This window comes from Sprattus sprattus (assembly GCF_963457725.1).
Source record: "Sprattus sprattus genome assembly, chromosome: 8".
NCBI lineage: Eukaryota > Metazoa > Chordata > Actinopteri > Clupeiformes > Clupeidae > Sprattus > Sprattus sprattus.
The window spans coordinates 10,483,541-10,499,578 of NC_137927.1; the positions used below are offsets into that span (position 1 = coordinate 10,483,541).

Below are 16,038 nucleotides of genomic sequence, written 5' to 3' on the forward strand. Positions count from 1 at the left end.
CACTTGCAAATGCATGCATACACAAACACCCACATTCTCTCTCTCTCTTTCTCTTGCTTTGTCTATCTCTCTCTCTCTCTCTCTCTCTCTCTCTCTTGCTTTGTCTATATCTCTCTCTCTATTTCTATCCCAAAGATTTACTGTATACATACACGTGTTTGCTTATCAACCTTATCAACAGTGACAGGTTCAAATGGGCACATGTGGAGGAACACAGATAAACCCAGGAAGTCTAAACCGTGGTGTCTCACCAGACCAATACTTTGGCATACACCACGATGTTTAACATCACCTTTGCCTGTCACACTACAGTTATTGATACGAAACCCTGTGTCAACAAAACGATTGTACATTTTATATAATAATGTAGGTGAAGCTATGACACATGGACTTATAGAGGGATATTAGGAAACAGAATGAGCGGGTGTACTTTGAAAGGTGATTCAAGGCCAGTACTTCACTCCATGTGCTGTCACAAATAAAAACACTCTGTATTTTACATGCAGTCCATAAGACCTGTCTGGTCACAGAAAGCGTACATAACGCTATGCAATACTACACGACCTGATTAAAGCTACAAGCGAGGCACAGCCTTATATCCACCCACCATTATGAGGTCTATAGCTATCCGGTGTGACTCTCCAAAGGCAAATTCCATAACAACATGAAAATATAATTTCCTAAAAGTCAACTATGTTGATCCTACACTTTGTAAGCCTAGTGGATATGTACTGTAATACTCCATTTAAAAAGGGCCATATAATCATTACATTATTTTAAGACTGATTGAACACAATATCATTGACACAACTTAGTAGTAGTAGATTTAAATTGAGCCAAAGAGGTATATGGAGCTGCATTGACTCACCTCCCTTAGGTGCCACTGAGGAACACAGTCGAAGTGGAGTGGAGTGGGTGGAGAGGGTGGAGTGGTAAACAGAGGAAAGTGTAAGGTGAAAAAGAGTGGGATATGATTCAGTGAAAGGGGGAGGAAAAGAAGACTTTGGAGAGGGGAGCTGCCTCATTGTGTCTCCTTGGAGACAGATGCTCTTTCAAAAGGAGCAGCCAATGACAAACAGCTTTGTGATCACACACAAAAGGTCATGTGACTAAGCTGCTGTGCCTCACCTACAGACAACAAGCGTAGTGGAAAAAGAGTGTGTGTGTGTGTGTGTGTGAGTGAGAGAGAGAGAGAGAGAGAGAGAGAAAAAAAGAAAGAGAGACCACTGTAGGGTGTACATAAGAACATTGAAACATGTTAAATGTGTTACATTTTAGAAAAATGCAAATAAATGGATAACTTATTTTTAGCTTTGCGACTTGTTTGTCTGAGGGACGAGTTAACAATAGTCAGAATGAAAGAATTGCCTGAGAGTTTAAAGTCGTTGGGCCACCACACAGGAACAACAGCCCATCTTTCTCAAGTCCCTCTTTCCCAAACTATTTAAAATATAATACAAATGTAGGCGATGGGGAAAAGGCAGAACAGTCAATATCTTTTAAGCAAGCAGCATATGAAGATGATAAAATCTGTATGATCAGCAGTTTCTCTTTCTTTCCTTTCTCTTTCTCTCCCTCTCTCTCTCTCTCTCTCTCTCTCTCTCTCTCTCTCTGTCGCTCTCTTTCTTTCTTTATTCGTTTCCCTCTTCGCACCCACAAGTAAGAGCTGAAATTCATTAATTCATAAACCAGCCCTCGCCAACTTGACTGAACTCAATTGGACTAGACTGAACTCAGAGACGTACATTTGCTGCCCTCTGCTGGCACATACAACAATGAAGTACTGTAGAGTGTAGACAACTACTTGTTCTGTTGATTGTCGTCCAGAGGCTGTATTGGGGAATGCTTTAACCTGCCAGACGCGCTTGCTGTTTAGGCATGGGAATAACTACAATGACTCATAAGTCCGGAAATCCAGTGCGTTTATTTTTTATTGTTCTATTACCGTAGGCACCCGCATAGGTGCACACACCAAGGCACAATTCTCACCATCACCAACACTTGTGTGCCCCAATTACCATACACACCCACATTCACACAACAGAGAGAAAAAACGTCATTCTGACCACAACAAGTACTACAACAGGCTTGCATAAATGTTCTTAAAAATAATTAACAGACGGCCAGTTTGAAGGCCGGCCCTATAATCACACGATGTGCAGTTTAATTAAGTAGCTCCATCTCATCTTAATTGCATTATCCCTTTCCAAAACAGTACTTACAGTTTACATTCCACAGTGTTTCCGGCTTCCTCATCAGTGTCATTTGTTTTGAATTGCATGGCATTACAGTTGGGTGTTTTACACCAATATGTCATATGGTTGCTGACCTGTAAACAGAAATGCAATGATTATCCTCAATGTGTGCAGTAAAAGTGTGTTACCGCTTGACAGCTTGATTTTTTTTTTAATACACGGAACCTTGGGATAAACCACCCATTCTTTCCTTCCTCTTTAATTACTATTATTTATGTGTTTTTTCCCCTGATATCCCCTGGAGTGGTAAAGTGCCCCACAGGAACTGATGTACCTATTTCACTATTACAAAGAATAGTGCACCACACGTCCATTCAGGGTACTCTACATAAACAGCTGTTCATTAATTTCCCTCCATTTGAATTTTAGATTTTCAGATAACCCCCTCTAAACATTTAAATGATTGATTGACTTGTTTAATGTTTAGGTTGAAATTTCAGCATTGCAGCAGTCAATAATAAAATACACTTACTCAAAGTCGCAAAACACACCTAACAGACACAAGAACAGACACTGAGGTGTGTAAGAAACACATTATTAACAAAAATTATATAAACTACTTCATGAATAGAAAAATAAACCTAATAAAATTAAAATTATTGAGAAATAGCTTTGACTGCGCAAATTAAATGTTGAATGTGAATTGTGCATTGAAAACACTCTCCTGTCTGATCAGTAGGTCATGCAGGGGATGTGAAGTGTCAATTGAGCAGTCAAGTTAGGCAACATCCCTCTCTCGACAACCAACTCTACGGGCTCCAAAGCAGTCCCCAGCACAGAGCCAGCCTTTTTAATCAGCTTGTCCAGTTTCTTATTGTCACTGTCTCTGATGCTTCTGTCCCAACAGAAAGCTGCAAAGAAAATTGCACTTGCAATAACAGACTGGTAAAAGATATGCACCATCTTGCTGCACATACTAAAGGATCTAATGACCTAACCCAAACATAGAGTCTGCTCTGTCCCTTCCTGTAGACAACCTCAGTTTTACATTTACAGTCCAGTCTGTTGTGAAGGTGAACACCCAGGTATCTATAGCACTCCACCACATCCACCTCTTCTTCTAGGTTGGAAATAGTGTTCAGCTCATGGTCCTGGTCCTCCTCGATTCCACAGCCATCTCCTTCATCTTTGCCACATTTAAAAGAAAGTAGTTGCTCCCACATCATGCCACAGAGTGGTCCGCCAGTTCCCTGTACTCAGTGTCCTGTCCACCACTGACACACCACACAACTGCTCAGTCATCCAAACATTCATGCAGATGACAGGGGCTCTGAAGTGTATTAGTGTAGGGTGAAGAAGAAAGGTGAAAGTACAGTCCCCTTCACCGCTCCTATGCTGCTTACCAGCCAAGCCGATGGTGTGTCTTGACGGTTCTGAAGTGGGCTGGACCAGCTGAAGAACTTGGGGCACGGGCAGTGAGGCTCCAGGGCCAGTGGTGATACAGCAGCCCACCTTGCATGGACAGGGTCACTGTAAGCGGAGGGTCTTGGTCTCTGTATCCAGTGCTGAGACAGAGGCCCAGTCTGGTCCCTGGCCCACCCCCACCCAGGCTTGAGCCCCAGAGGGGACAGGGTCTTGACTCTGCTCTGGCTGGAGTTGCTGGGGATCAATGATCTGCAATTCGCTGTCAATGTTGCCTGGTGCTGAAGGCTGGAGAATGCTGCCATCTGCTGCTTGCTGCTGCTCAATGCTCAAGGATGTTGGAGCTGTTACTACTCAGGGTGGTGGAGCCTGCTGTAACTACTCAGGGTGATGGAGCCTGCTGTAACTACTCAGGGTGGTGGCGCTGTCACTACTCAGGGTGGAGGAGTGTGCTGTAACTACTCAGGGTGGAGGAGTGTGCTGTAACTACTCAGGGTGGAGGAGTGTGCTGTCACTACTCAGGGTGGAGGAGCTGTTACTACTCAGGGTGGAGGAGCCTGCTGTAACTACTCAGGGTGGAGGAGCTGTTACTACTCAGGGTGGAGGAGCCTGCTGTAACTACTCAGAGCGGTGGCTCTCACAGCAGCCACCACTGCTTCCTGAGCCTCCTGATGCTTTCAATGCCGGTACTGCTCTGCTTCACACAACCGCCGAGAAATGGCGCCTGCATTGGTGTGAGGGGGCCAGCTTGATGGCAAACCTCAAAGTCGTAGCCTTGCAGAGTCTTGATACCCCTCTAGCTCTTTGAAGTTGAGGAGCCAGGTGAGAGAAGCAGGATCAGTGCCCAGCAGGACATGTGTTCTATATAGGTAGACTCTGAAGTGTATTTCCAAGATAACAGCCAGTTGCTCTCTTGAACAGCACTTCAGTCTCTCACCACTACCATTTTTGCTGAATGAGTAAACACCCTGCTGTGCCGGGCCCGGGAACACTGTCTCGCGCCTGAACAGATGTAATTTCTTCACATAGGTTAGCAAGGTCCTTCAAAGTCTGCAGTGTGCACAAGGAGGGACTTTGCTGCGACTTTGGGGAACATCAGTCAGGACTCTCTCCATCATACGCTCTACCAGAGCCTCTGACCAATGGAGAATGCGGTATTTGACCATGCCTCTGCGGTCAGCTCTACTTGCCAGTAGCCGCTGCAGAGATCGAGAACTAAACCAGAGATGTATTCGAGTACACCATCAATGTGTGGCAGTGCGTCTTTATGGGTGACTGATAAAGTCAGTGGTAGTCGACACAGAAACACCAGGAGTCATCTTTCTTCTTGACCAGGACAGCAGGCCCACAAGCTCCTGCTGGAATCAATTATGCCTGCCTCTGCCAGTTCCTGAATCTTTTGCTCGGCTGCTGCCTGTGAACAAAAGCGGATGGGGTGGGCATCTCCTGTGTTGATATCCTGCTGGACCAGGGTGGTGTGCGTGCTATGGCTGCGAAGAGGGCGCTGAGTGCTCCAGGAGCACTCGCAGAGGATTTCTCTGTATCGCCTCCATCTCCTCACAGCTCCGTTGACATAAGTCGTTCACAGCACGTCTACTTCCACAGTCAACATTGTCCTCAGCGTCCTGATCGGGCTGCAGTGATGTAACAGCCCCACCCCTCGCTCGTGGCGACCTGGGTGAAGACTTCAATGGTAGAGACTTGTGCCCATGGTACCTGAAGCAGGCGATGGTGGCAGTGGCAGCGTCACTCCATAGCTTGTGGCAAGCTTGGCGGAGGCGGTGTGCACTGGCGTCTCTCTAGCTGACAATGGCTCTTCTCAAAAGGCTAACGCTATATATTTTGGTTGGTTCACCCCCCCATTTTTCTTTTCCTTTGCTTCTTCCATTATCTATGCGGTGGTGTCCCTATTTCTGACACCACCAAAGGAACTCAAAGGATTGACTTCAGAGCAATTAATGATTACTAATGATAACTGATACATTAGGGCATGCAAAGTGCTAGGGGTGTATGCTCTACAAGAAAGTTAAGGGTGGAAATACGCTGATAAACACAAATTTACTGGAAAATAGATAACGCAAACAGATGAACACAGGTTATTACACACAGACACATTTTTAGATTTGAACATTAACATGGAGCACACCAAATAATGGGAGCTATCTACATAACAGTCACGATAGATAGATATATAGTGTGTGTGTGGTTGTGTGTGTGTGTGTGTGTGTGTGTGTGTGTGTGTGTGTGTGTGTGTGTGTGTGTGTGTGTGTGTGTGTGTGTGTGTGTGTGTATGTGTGTCTTGATATCAGCTGTAGAATCCTAATGCAAAGTGGAGCGAGTCTGCATTTAATAAAGGGGCTAAATTCTATTGAGATGTATCCCTTAAATTCCTGTAATCCAGATGTGTCTTTTTGAGTTCAATGAATAGTGCATTCTCTTTAAGTCATTACCACGCATAGGCCTGGGAGAGACGGTGGGAGAGACAGTGGGAGAGACAGTACCGTCACAGGCCTGTGCGCCACACTTTTCACTGTTGATGAGTTTGGGCGTGGGCTGCGGTTACGCGCTCAGTCCCGCCTTCCCCTGCGCGCTGCACATTGTTCGCTGCATTCTACTCTGACCTCACCGGGTGCTCTGCTTTCTTGCCAGCGCCGTCGAACTCACGGGTTGCAAGCTACCGTAGAGAAATGACGGCAGTTACACTGCTGAAAACGGCGAAAAGCACGTAGTGTGAATGGTAAGAGAAAGAAATAATAATAATATCACGGCGTCGCCCAGTATGCGCTAAAAAGAGTGCAACACGGCCCGAGCGATTGTCTATATTCTCTCATCACGTTCTGTCCTCGAGGACATCGACAACGTCGTGTTTTTGTAAGTAGTGAAATGTTTTCTCGTTTTAATCAGAAACTTGTGGTGTCTGGTGGGTTCTGGTATGACAGTATTTTCCATTCGGAGCAACATACGGCTATAGTGAACTTAATGTTTGATCATTGGTCTATGGATGCTACCAAAACCTCACTACTCGCCCAAATCACAGCTGCCGTTATCATTTGGACACTACGGCACATCGTTTTGTCCCTGCTAGCAGTTTTTGAACTTGTGTACGTTTGTTTACCACGTCTCGTTTCACTTTTAGAGTCTTTGTTGCCTCCCAACTACGAAAATTCCTCACCCGATTGAAATTAGCCACATTGTTTACGTGCCAGTCGGGAAAAAAAATCAAATGATGTCATTACAGTTTCCTTGATGTGTTGGTTGAGGTTTGCTAAAGCATCGTCTCCTTAGTTAGATTTGTTTAGCTGGATTAAGATTACTGAGGCTGTTCTAATAGTCTTAAATAACTGACATTTTGGAGCAAAAAAATCTCCGACCAGAGCAAGATGTTAGGCATCTGGCCTCGCCTTCCTGTTGCTTGTATTTAGCTGCAGGGGTGACGCCCCGTAACAGGTCAACTAAACATTGTAGCACTCGACTGTTGAAAAAAAAAAACAGCAACGCAGTCCCTGTCTGCCTGTGTAGGTCTGTACATTGTGTATAATATTGCAGCCGAAAATAGCATGTTTTTTCCAGTAATCGTGTAGACTTCGCTGCTCAAATGTACCTTTCAGTAAACTTGTTGCGAAAATGTTTCTGTTTGTGACCCTAATAATAAGCTCGGAATGACGAGCGATGGTAGATTTGTCAATAGGCCTCTGTCATTTCAGTTAGGTAATTGAATCAACAGATCTACAAGCACACAGAATTCCCTGTCAGAGAGGCCACTCCCAACCCACAACCGGGTCTGCACAGACATAGCCTACAACCACGCAAACAGAAATACCAGCGAATGCTTCGTTTATTACACCTGCTCAGTGTGTGTTCAGTGACTTTTTCAAAACAACATCTCAAAGCTGAGTAACTATGACCCAAAGACCTGTCTCCTATACACTGTATCCACCAATTCATGTTTGAAGCTGGATGAGAAATTCTTACAGTGATGTGTATTATTTATTATATCTTAAATCAGCTGCATGACCTGGGTGCTGGGTTTAATTGCAACTGAATCAAAATGGATCAAACCTTTGAGGTCACTGTACCCAAAAAGTAAGGGAAGTTATGATGTTGTAGACATAGGTGTACAGCAGGTGTAACAAGGTGTACAACCTTTCTTATGTGCAAATTCCCAGGTCATGATCTGTCCAATAGCCATGGCTGATCTGTTGATGATACTAGAAACATCTCAGCAACCCAGACAGGAATTCTGGGTTGATATCTTACATAGCCTATTATCAAGTAAACAATGGAAGTTTGCCACAGTAATGGAGAATTTGATCTAAATGACCGGGTCTTGAGTGTTTTGTGTATATGGTGTTAAGTCTGCCCACATAGATCCTGGTAAGTGTTGGAAACCGAGGGCTTCACACTCAGCTTTTAGGGGTGTATCTGTGTGGATGTAAGGCCTCAAGAATACTTCTGAAGACACAGACAAGCACCCAGGTGTCTCCAAAGTATACTATTTTTGCTGTTGCGGACACCTCTCAGCGCTAAAGCTCAATCACAGCGTTTGAAATCTTATCTCTATGTTGTGTGAATCTACGGCAATCTATAGGTCTATAGTTTTCTCTGCCCCTTCATAACAGTTGACTCCTCTGGCAATTGCTACCTTTCTTAAAATACTGTTGCTGGTAAGCTAATCAACTAGATTAGCTGAAGCATGAAATAAATGAATCTCTCATTTTATCAGCAGGTCTTCCATAGTTTTATGCCCAGGGAGCAAACACGCTAATGAAAATGTAGAGCTGTGCTGCAAGTTGCATTGCTTAAAAGCGTCTGCTAAATGAGTAAATACCGTGAATAGATTTAGTTTTCTTTTGACCCTGAGCCAGTGATTTTGCATGCCCATGCGCAGTCTACCCACACAAGTCTGCGCAGATGACGGAATTTGCGTAATGCGCACCATGCACTGACTGTCCGTGACCCTATACTTTTCCCCTGTCGTTTTCCAGACCGCATATTTCTCTCCAGTGATTTGTGTTCTACATATCCTTCATATGGGTGTGTTTGAGTGTAAGAGGTGTTGTGATGATCTATTTTGTTTTAACTTTAAACAACAGCCAGAGTAAAATTGGGCGGGTCTGGATAAGCAGCTTCCAGTAGCACATGTAGTATTTTACTAGTCAGAAACAAGGTCCAATGAGAGTCTATCATTTCAAAGTTTCAATACAACAGTCCTAGTGAAAACTCAGATGAGATATAATCTGGTAGTAGCAGGTGATGTGGATATACCTGTCCACTGAATATGCTCACAATGCCCTGAGGTTAAATTGTGGGTCTTGGCATAGGAGGAAATGGTTGTTAATATGGCCTGGGTGCATAGTTTTTCCTCAATAAGTCACATAGATGATTAACTTCTGATTGTCTTTAACTAGCTCTGATTTTCCATTGACCTCAGCAGCAGGTTTTTGTCTGATTTGTGCGGTTGTTGTTGTTGTTTCCTCCGTGATGCGTAAACACAGTAACAGATATGTCATTCCAAAACAGAATCACACAAATCTATAGGGACTCTGACCCCCATAACACACTCAACAGCTGTATGGAGCTGTACATGGGGCCTTTGTAAATGTGAAGGAAGCAGCTATAAAACTCAAGTTCCTTGTCGTCACCTGCCCTGTTTTCCACTGCTGTTCATTATCGGAGCACTAGTTTCAGCAGTATAGGGAAAACCCTGTGGAGGTGTGTGGGTGGCCTCGACTGTGGGCTGCTCAAAGAGCTTGTTTTGTGTCGCGTGTGCGTCACTCCACTCGAATAGCTTCATTTTGTCGTAGCAACAGCAGCAAAGGTGAGCAGTTGCCAAGGACAGTCCAGGAAGTGGTGGCAAAGGCAGTGTGGAACAGAACGTTTGCGTCAGCACAATGTTGTGCAACGTTCCACAGCCTCTTTTCATGGGTGTGTGTGTGTTGTTTTTGTACTTTGTCATATGTCGCTCCCAGTTCCAAGTGTTGCCCTTGAGCTGAAGCTGAGCTGTTCTCATGTGTGCGCTACTGTCTAGAACTTTGCTTAATCATTCCAAGAGGAAGATGTGATAATACCTTCACTGTGGCAGCTTTGACTGCTTCAGCATGTGTTGGCTTTCAATTCACAGTGCCAGATCAAATCTTCAGGTGTCATTACAGACAGTAACCTCTATGAAAGCACTCAATGGCCATATCTTGCATATCTGGCACAGTAGTCTTTGAACTAGTTTTGAACTTATGGACTTCCACAATAGATCCTTTGTTTGCCTGCTAATTAAATATTTTGTGTTGATGTTACCTGGAATATTAGGGGTTTACCCAGCATGGGAAAACCCCCTTCTGGCTCAAATAGTCATTCTCTCTCTGTCCTTTTCCCCTCTTTTCCTCACAGCTGGTGTTGTGAAGATGACCGAGTATAAGCTGGTGGTGGTGGGGGCAGGAGGTGTGGGCAAAAGTGCACTCACCATTCAACTCATTCAGAATCACTTTGTCGATGAATATGATCCCACTATTGAGGTAAGACCTGCTTCTTTTCTCTAACTGCCTGTGTTGTTCTAGATAGTATCAACTCGTGTCTTTATGTGCTTGACTTGTGGGATTTTATTCACGGCTATATACTTGAAGAATGTGTCAGAAAAATTATAATACAAAATATATTTGTAAATGAGGAATGCTCATACCTCTTTGGGACGTGGCTTTGTGGGGCATGTGTTGACAGGACTCCTACAGAAAGCAGGTGGTGATTGACGGGGAGACGTGCCTTCTGGACATCTTGGACACTGCAGGTCAGGAGGAGTACAGCGCCATGAGGGACCAGTACATGAGGACCGGCGAGGGTTTTCTGTGTGTGTTTGCCATCAACAACACCAAGTCCTTTGAGGACATCCACCAGTACAGGTGGGTCTGTGTTAACACTGAGGGAGGGAAGTGGAATCCAAGCCCATAACAGTCCCAACAGGACTGATCAACCTATTAAGCAGCAGCTAAAATCCATTTGAAGGAATGCCAGGTAGTGGAATTGAATAAACCTTCAGAATCTGAAATGTGGGGTTGGAAGTATGAGGCTGTCATGATGATGCACTCAAACGTTTTGTGTGTGCACAGGGAGCAGATAAAGCGGGTGAAGGATTCAGACGATGTGCCCATGGTGCTTGTGGGCAATAAGTGTGACCTGCCATCGCGCACAGTGGACACGCGTCAGGCCCAGGAGCTCGCCCGCAGCTATGGCATCCCTTACATCGAGACCTCTGCAAAGACCCGACAGGTATGGCACACCCACATCTTTTACTGAGCCAAGCACAGACACATTTACTCATGTTGTCTCCACGCAGTGTTATAGGAGAGGATTGAGAATTAGTTCTGTGGGCTGATGTTGGACAGTGCAGAGGGGGCATGTGGCATTATCTAATAGCCTATATTGTGGAAAGTGTTTTAGAGTTGTGTTCTATAGGGTTTTATGTCTGTGTGAATTGGTGAGGCAGTGAATGGGTTGGTATGTGGAATGGTGAAGAATGCGCTCTACACCCTGGTATGAGGGGTGTGCTCTGTATGAACCAGTTTCTTTGCCCTTTGTAAGATGCATGTAGGTCTGTGTTAACAAGTGCAATAGAATTGAAAATTGTGCGTGCGTGTGTGTGTGTGTTGTGCAGGGAGTGGAAGACGCCTTTTACACCCTGGTGAGAGAGATCAGGCAGCACAAACTGAGGAAGCTCAACCCGCCTGATGACAACGGACAAGACTGCTTCAAGTGTCGCTGTGTATTGTCATGACCAGGTGACCGGTTATTTTGTGATAAATAAACTGTGTGCATCGCACAGGGAAAGTGAATTGGTCTGTCTGTCTGTCTGTGTGGCCTTGCATCTTGTATGAAACTAGCCTCACACCTGACCTGTTGCCCTCTCTTTGCAGCCATCGTGGGCCCCCGCGGATCAGAATTTAGGAGCAGAGCAGCTAAATGGACCTCACATGCCACACCTCCGGTGACATACTGCGGAAAGGGGGCAGCTTTTCAGCGTCGCACACAGACGCCTGCGAGCCTGAGCCTGAGTTTGAACCCATTTGCCGGAGGCTCCCACAGCCTTCAGGGTTGTCCTTGAGGGACAGCCGAGACTGAAGCACGTACAGAATCAGGCCTTAACCACTGCGGTCTCATCACTGGGCTAGCCCTGGCTACGCCCCTGAATGCTACACACAGATTTGATTTATTTGAGGCGGACTTGTAGACGGCGAGTCAATGCTTTGTTATTTGCCTTTCTTCTTATTTTAATTTGTTTTATTTAAATGTATTTGGAAGAAGATGGTCACACTCCACCACTGAGGGTGATTGATCTGCAGTGTAATAATAACTAGCTGCTTCAGAGGAGATTGTGTGTGTGTGTGTGTGTGTGTGTGTGTGTGTGTGTGTGTGTACACGTGTGAACGTGTGTACGTGTGTGTACCTGCTTGCGTAAGTGCGTGTGCGGTCCAAGTGCCCACAGATCTCCCTCCCACACACTAGAGCATTATCCCTAAAAATAGGACATGTTGTGATTGTTTATATGCAGTGAGTTAAATGTAAGTCTCAGTGCAATAGTATTTTTTTTTAACTTAAATTCAAAGGTACTGTGAGTAGTTAAAATTATTTGTTATTGTCTGAACACAATGCCTTGTGGGAAACATATCCAAATGCTCTCACGCAAAGCCTGCAAAGACTCATTACCATATTTTGTGGAAGACTTCTTCTCATGGGTGGATAAATAAGCGTGTGTGAGTCTTTTGGCACACTGACCACACAGCTCCTCACTCTATTCCCGGAAATAACGCAGTGCAGTGAAAGACTGGTCATCGGAATGACAGGTTTACTAATACTGAAATCTAATTCTCTGGAACTCAGTGTTTATCACCATCCAGGCAGTGCTGTTTTTCCTCTTTTTAACGTGTGCCTGTGTAGAGACCTTGACACATGTTATGTCCCTTCTAGAGTCAGTACGGCTATACGAAAGGACTGGCATATTAGGCAGAATCTAAAATGGTTTTCTTGTGTGTTTCCAGCCATCACTGTGCTATGCATAGGTTCAGAATGAATGGATAATGTGTGAATTTATTGGCATACAGACCTGACAGGTATTGTATTGATACTTAATTTTAATATTAGAGGAGTGTTAAATGTACCGTGTGTTTGTTTTTACCATGCTCCTTTCTTGGTGTTATGAGTGTATCAGGTGTCCCACTTCTCTCCATCTCTGAAATGCTCACCATCTCCAATAGGAAATAGTGTGAGACAGAATGATTTACCTTGATTGAAAGAATATGTATTAAAATGGTTCTCTTGGTGTCTTTGTTGATAGTGCTGATATATCCTCCTGAATGGCAAGGCATTCTCTTGTTTTCTCTCTCCTGCATGGCAGCCTAGAAAAAGTCATGGCTGATTTTTTTTTTGTTGGATTTCACTTTGTCCATATGACTTACTGACACAGCAACCAACGTTGAGCAGTGGCTGAAAGAAAGACCACAGATGATAATGATTATTTTGTCAAATAACAAATGTTTGTTGTGCCGGTACTGGTTAACATCCTGTTATAAGGATTTTACCAGAGTGGTCTGTTTTCAGGGTTGGGTTTATTGATAAACACAGGAGAATGATAAGGGAGACCACCGAGTGTTTATTGCCATTAAGTAGCATGAATCTTTAAAAATGACAGCGTTTTACAGAGATTTGGAACTGTCTAGTTTTTTTTATTCATGTACTCTGAAATGGTGAAACAAGGTTACATTTCCTCTAAGGGTAATTTAGCAAAACCATTGTAGAAGTGAACTAACATTCACTCATTTAACAAAAGAGGGGTTTCTCTTCAAATGTTAACGTTAAGGAAACCCTGAGACCAGATTTAATCATGACTTCTTTACCTCCAAATCTAGTGTCTTGGTGTAATCCTATACTTCAGAGGTTATGGGAATTTGTGTGTTTGTGTGCGCGCATGTGTCATCTCGTCAGTTCTTCCTTGTTATGGCAGATTCCCTGACCTTTGTGCTTCACTGAAGATGGTAATCATGAGCCCATTGTGCTTGAGCCTACTTCCTTTTGCCCAAACCACCTTTTAGAAATTTAAAAGCTGTTTTTATTCAAATCAAATTAACCACTTTTGTTTACCCTGGTTAAAAACGTACAATGTTCAGTTTATTGGCTAGTATCTGGATAATGCTTTCCAATAGAGGTTTTGTATTTGGTGTTTTTCTGTTTTTGTTTCTTGTAATCATTCATTTTGTTTTAAATGACTTGAAACATTTTTGTATTTCTAAAAGGTACACCATGCGTTTAAAAGAAAGCCATTGTGTACTGTTATTGTTTCTCTTAAAAAAAAAAAAAAAAAACCCCTCGCTGGCCACTTGGTTTTAGCATGATTTGGAAATCAGATCAGATGACTCAGAACATTAAAGTAAAGTATGAAACAGAAAACAGCAGAATCTTTAACTGAGCATTTTAAATGTGAATATGATCCTCTGTTCTTACTAATGTTTCTTGTATACTACCATCATCAAATTGACACTTGAGTGCTTTGTATTACTTTACTGAATGTTGGACTGCTGTCAGGAACTGTCATAATGAAAAGCCTTTGTTATCCGTTCCTTCTTACCCATCTAAGGGTGGTTTTTGCTTTCCTTTGTGTCAGTTCTAAAAACTTGTGTTTCACCTAATTTGAGGTTGGAAAACATATGACCCACTACCTACTACTGTTTCTGCTGCTATTATTATCTGCCTCTACGCTTGAGTGGAGAGCAGAATTAAAGGATGTAACTTTAACATTTAAATGCATGTACCTGCTTTATTTGTTCTCGTCCTCCCAACTCTCATGGTAAAATCAAAGCATACAGGAGCATCCCTAAAGCAGTGCAGAAATGGCAGGCAGAAGAAACACTGGAACAGCAAACCTACACTAAAGGTTGTCTTGTCCACTATAATAGGTTTCCATTGGTAATGGCCAACAGTAAAGTCACCCTTACCAAGCTTTTACAAAAACACCACAAGTATATGTATTCAAACAAGTTTATTGAAGAGTCATTACAAGCAACCATGCCTAGAAGAGAGGAAAGGCAAAGTTAATACAATACACACAAAAAAAGCCATGAGCAACTAGACATCAGGAAAAAATACTTAAAATCCAACATACCTAAGCCTTTAAGCATTTTTCACCCAGAGCCTGGTTTCCAACTGCTCTGGACTGGATTATGTGGATACGATGGCGCCTGAAGTTTGCGAGACTGGGCTGTAACCTCTGGCTTTGGCCAGCTCTGAACTGGCTGAAAACTACCAGGAGCTGTGGCAAAATTGCTGCGCGCTTGCTGAACTGCACTTTGGGTGGTAGTAGGCCTGTTGCTCTGATTCGGACTGAATCTAGTCTGGTCATAGTTGACTGGTACAGATGGCTTGTAGCTACTTGAAGGCTGGGCCACAGTTTTGCCGGTGAAGCCATTTGTGAATTGGTTGTAGTTATTCTGCACATGAGTGTATCTGGGGGATTGAGCGCTGTGAGAAATTGGAGATTGTTGACGCCAGCCCTGGACCGACTTGGCTGGAGATGGTAACTCCTGGGTGTTCGGAGTTTGTTTGAACACTGAGCCAGTCTGGAACTGGTAGTTAACCTGAACTGGTTTGGAGGTCTCCTGGCTCTGCCCAGGTTTAGAGTAGTTAGGATTGGAGGAGGCTTGAGGAGACGGCTGAAGCCAGCTTTGGGGGACTGGTTTCCGAGCACTGGCAGTAGGTTGGGCTGCGCCACGACCAGGGAAGTGGCTGTGAAAGGACTGGAAATTGCTTTGTGCTGGTTTCAGTCTCTGAAGGTTCTGCACAGGTCTAGAATACACATTAACACTAGAAACTGTAGAAGACGGTTCACGCCCACGCTGGACTGGATTTGCTGAATTTCCCTTGTGGACACCCTCTGCATTGGGGGCTACAGAGCCACCTGAGAATCTACTTAGGAATGGCTGGTAGGTACCCTGTGATTGGGAAGTCTGATGCTTCTGTTCAGGTTTGGCAAAAGAACCACCACTAGAAACTAGAGTGGATGGTTGATACCAGTTCTGAACTTGGCTGAACATTGTCTGAGGTGGCTTGTTCAGTGCTGGCCAACGGCTCTGCACTGGCTTAGCTGGAGATGCTGGTTTCTGGGTGCTGACAGGACTAGATGCGGTTTGTGGCTTCCATTGATTTTGGAATGGCTGGTAGTTGCCCTGTTTGGGATTGTAGGTCGTTTGAGGAGACCAGGATGCCTGGCTAGAGCTCTGAAAGGAGCTTGTTGATGGCACAGAGTGGCTCTGAGGCAAAGGTTTGCCAACTTCTTGAACTGGCTGAGCAGGCAGTTGGCTATAGGGAGTTGGCTTTCTTACAATTACTGGTTTTGAGCTGCTCGGAGTTTGCTGGTAGGTCTGCACAGGATTGCTGTGATGGCTCT

At 44.2% G+C, this 16,038-nt stretch overlaps 1 protein-coding gene across 1 annotated transcript; it reads left to right on the plus strand.

The window, feature by feature from the left end:
- The first annotated feature begins 6,362 nt into the window (after positions 1-6,362).
- LOC308369390 (GTPase HRas-like) lies at positions 6,363-11,817 on the plus strand. Its single transcript, XM_080843805.1, has 6 exons — positions 6,363-6,488; positions 10,002-10,126; positions 10,329-10,507; positions 10,715-10,874; positions 11,260-11,383; positions 11,519-11,817. Exons 2-5 carry the CDS (start codon positions 10,016-10,018, stop codon positions 11,377-11,379), a joined length of 570 nt encoding a protein of 189 aa, XP_080699931.1. The 5' UTR covers positions 6,363-6,488; positions 10,002-10,015; the 3' UTR covers positions 11,380-11,383; positions 11,519-11,817.
- Positions 11,818-16,038: the final 4,221 nt, after the last annotated feature.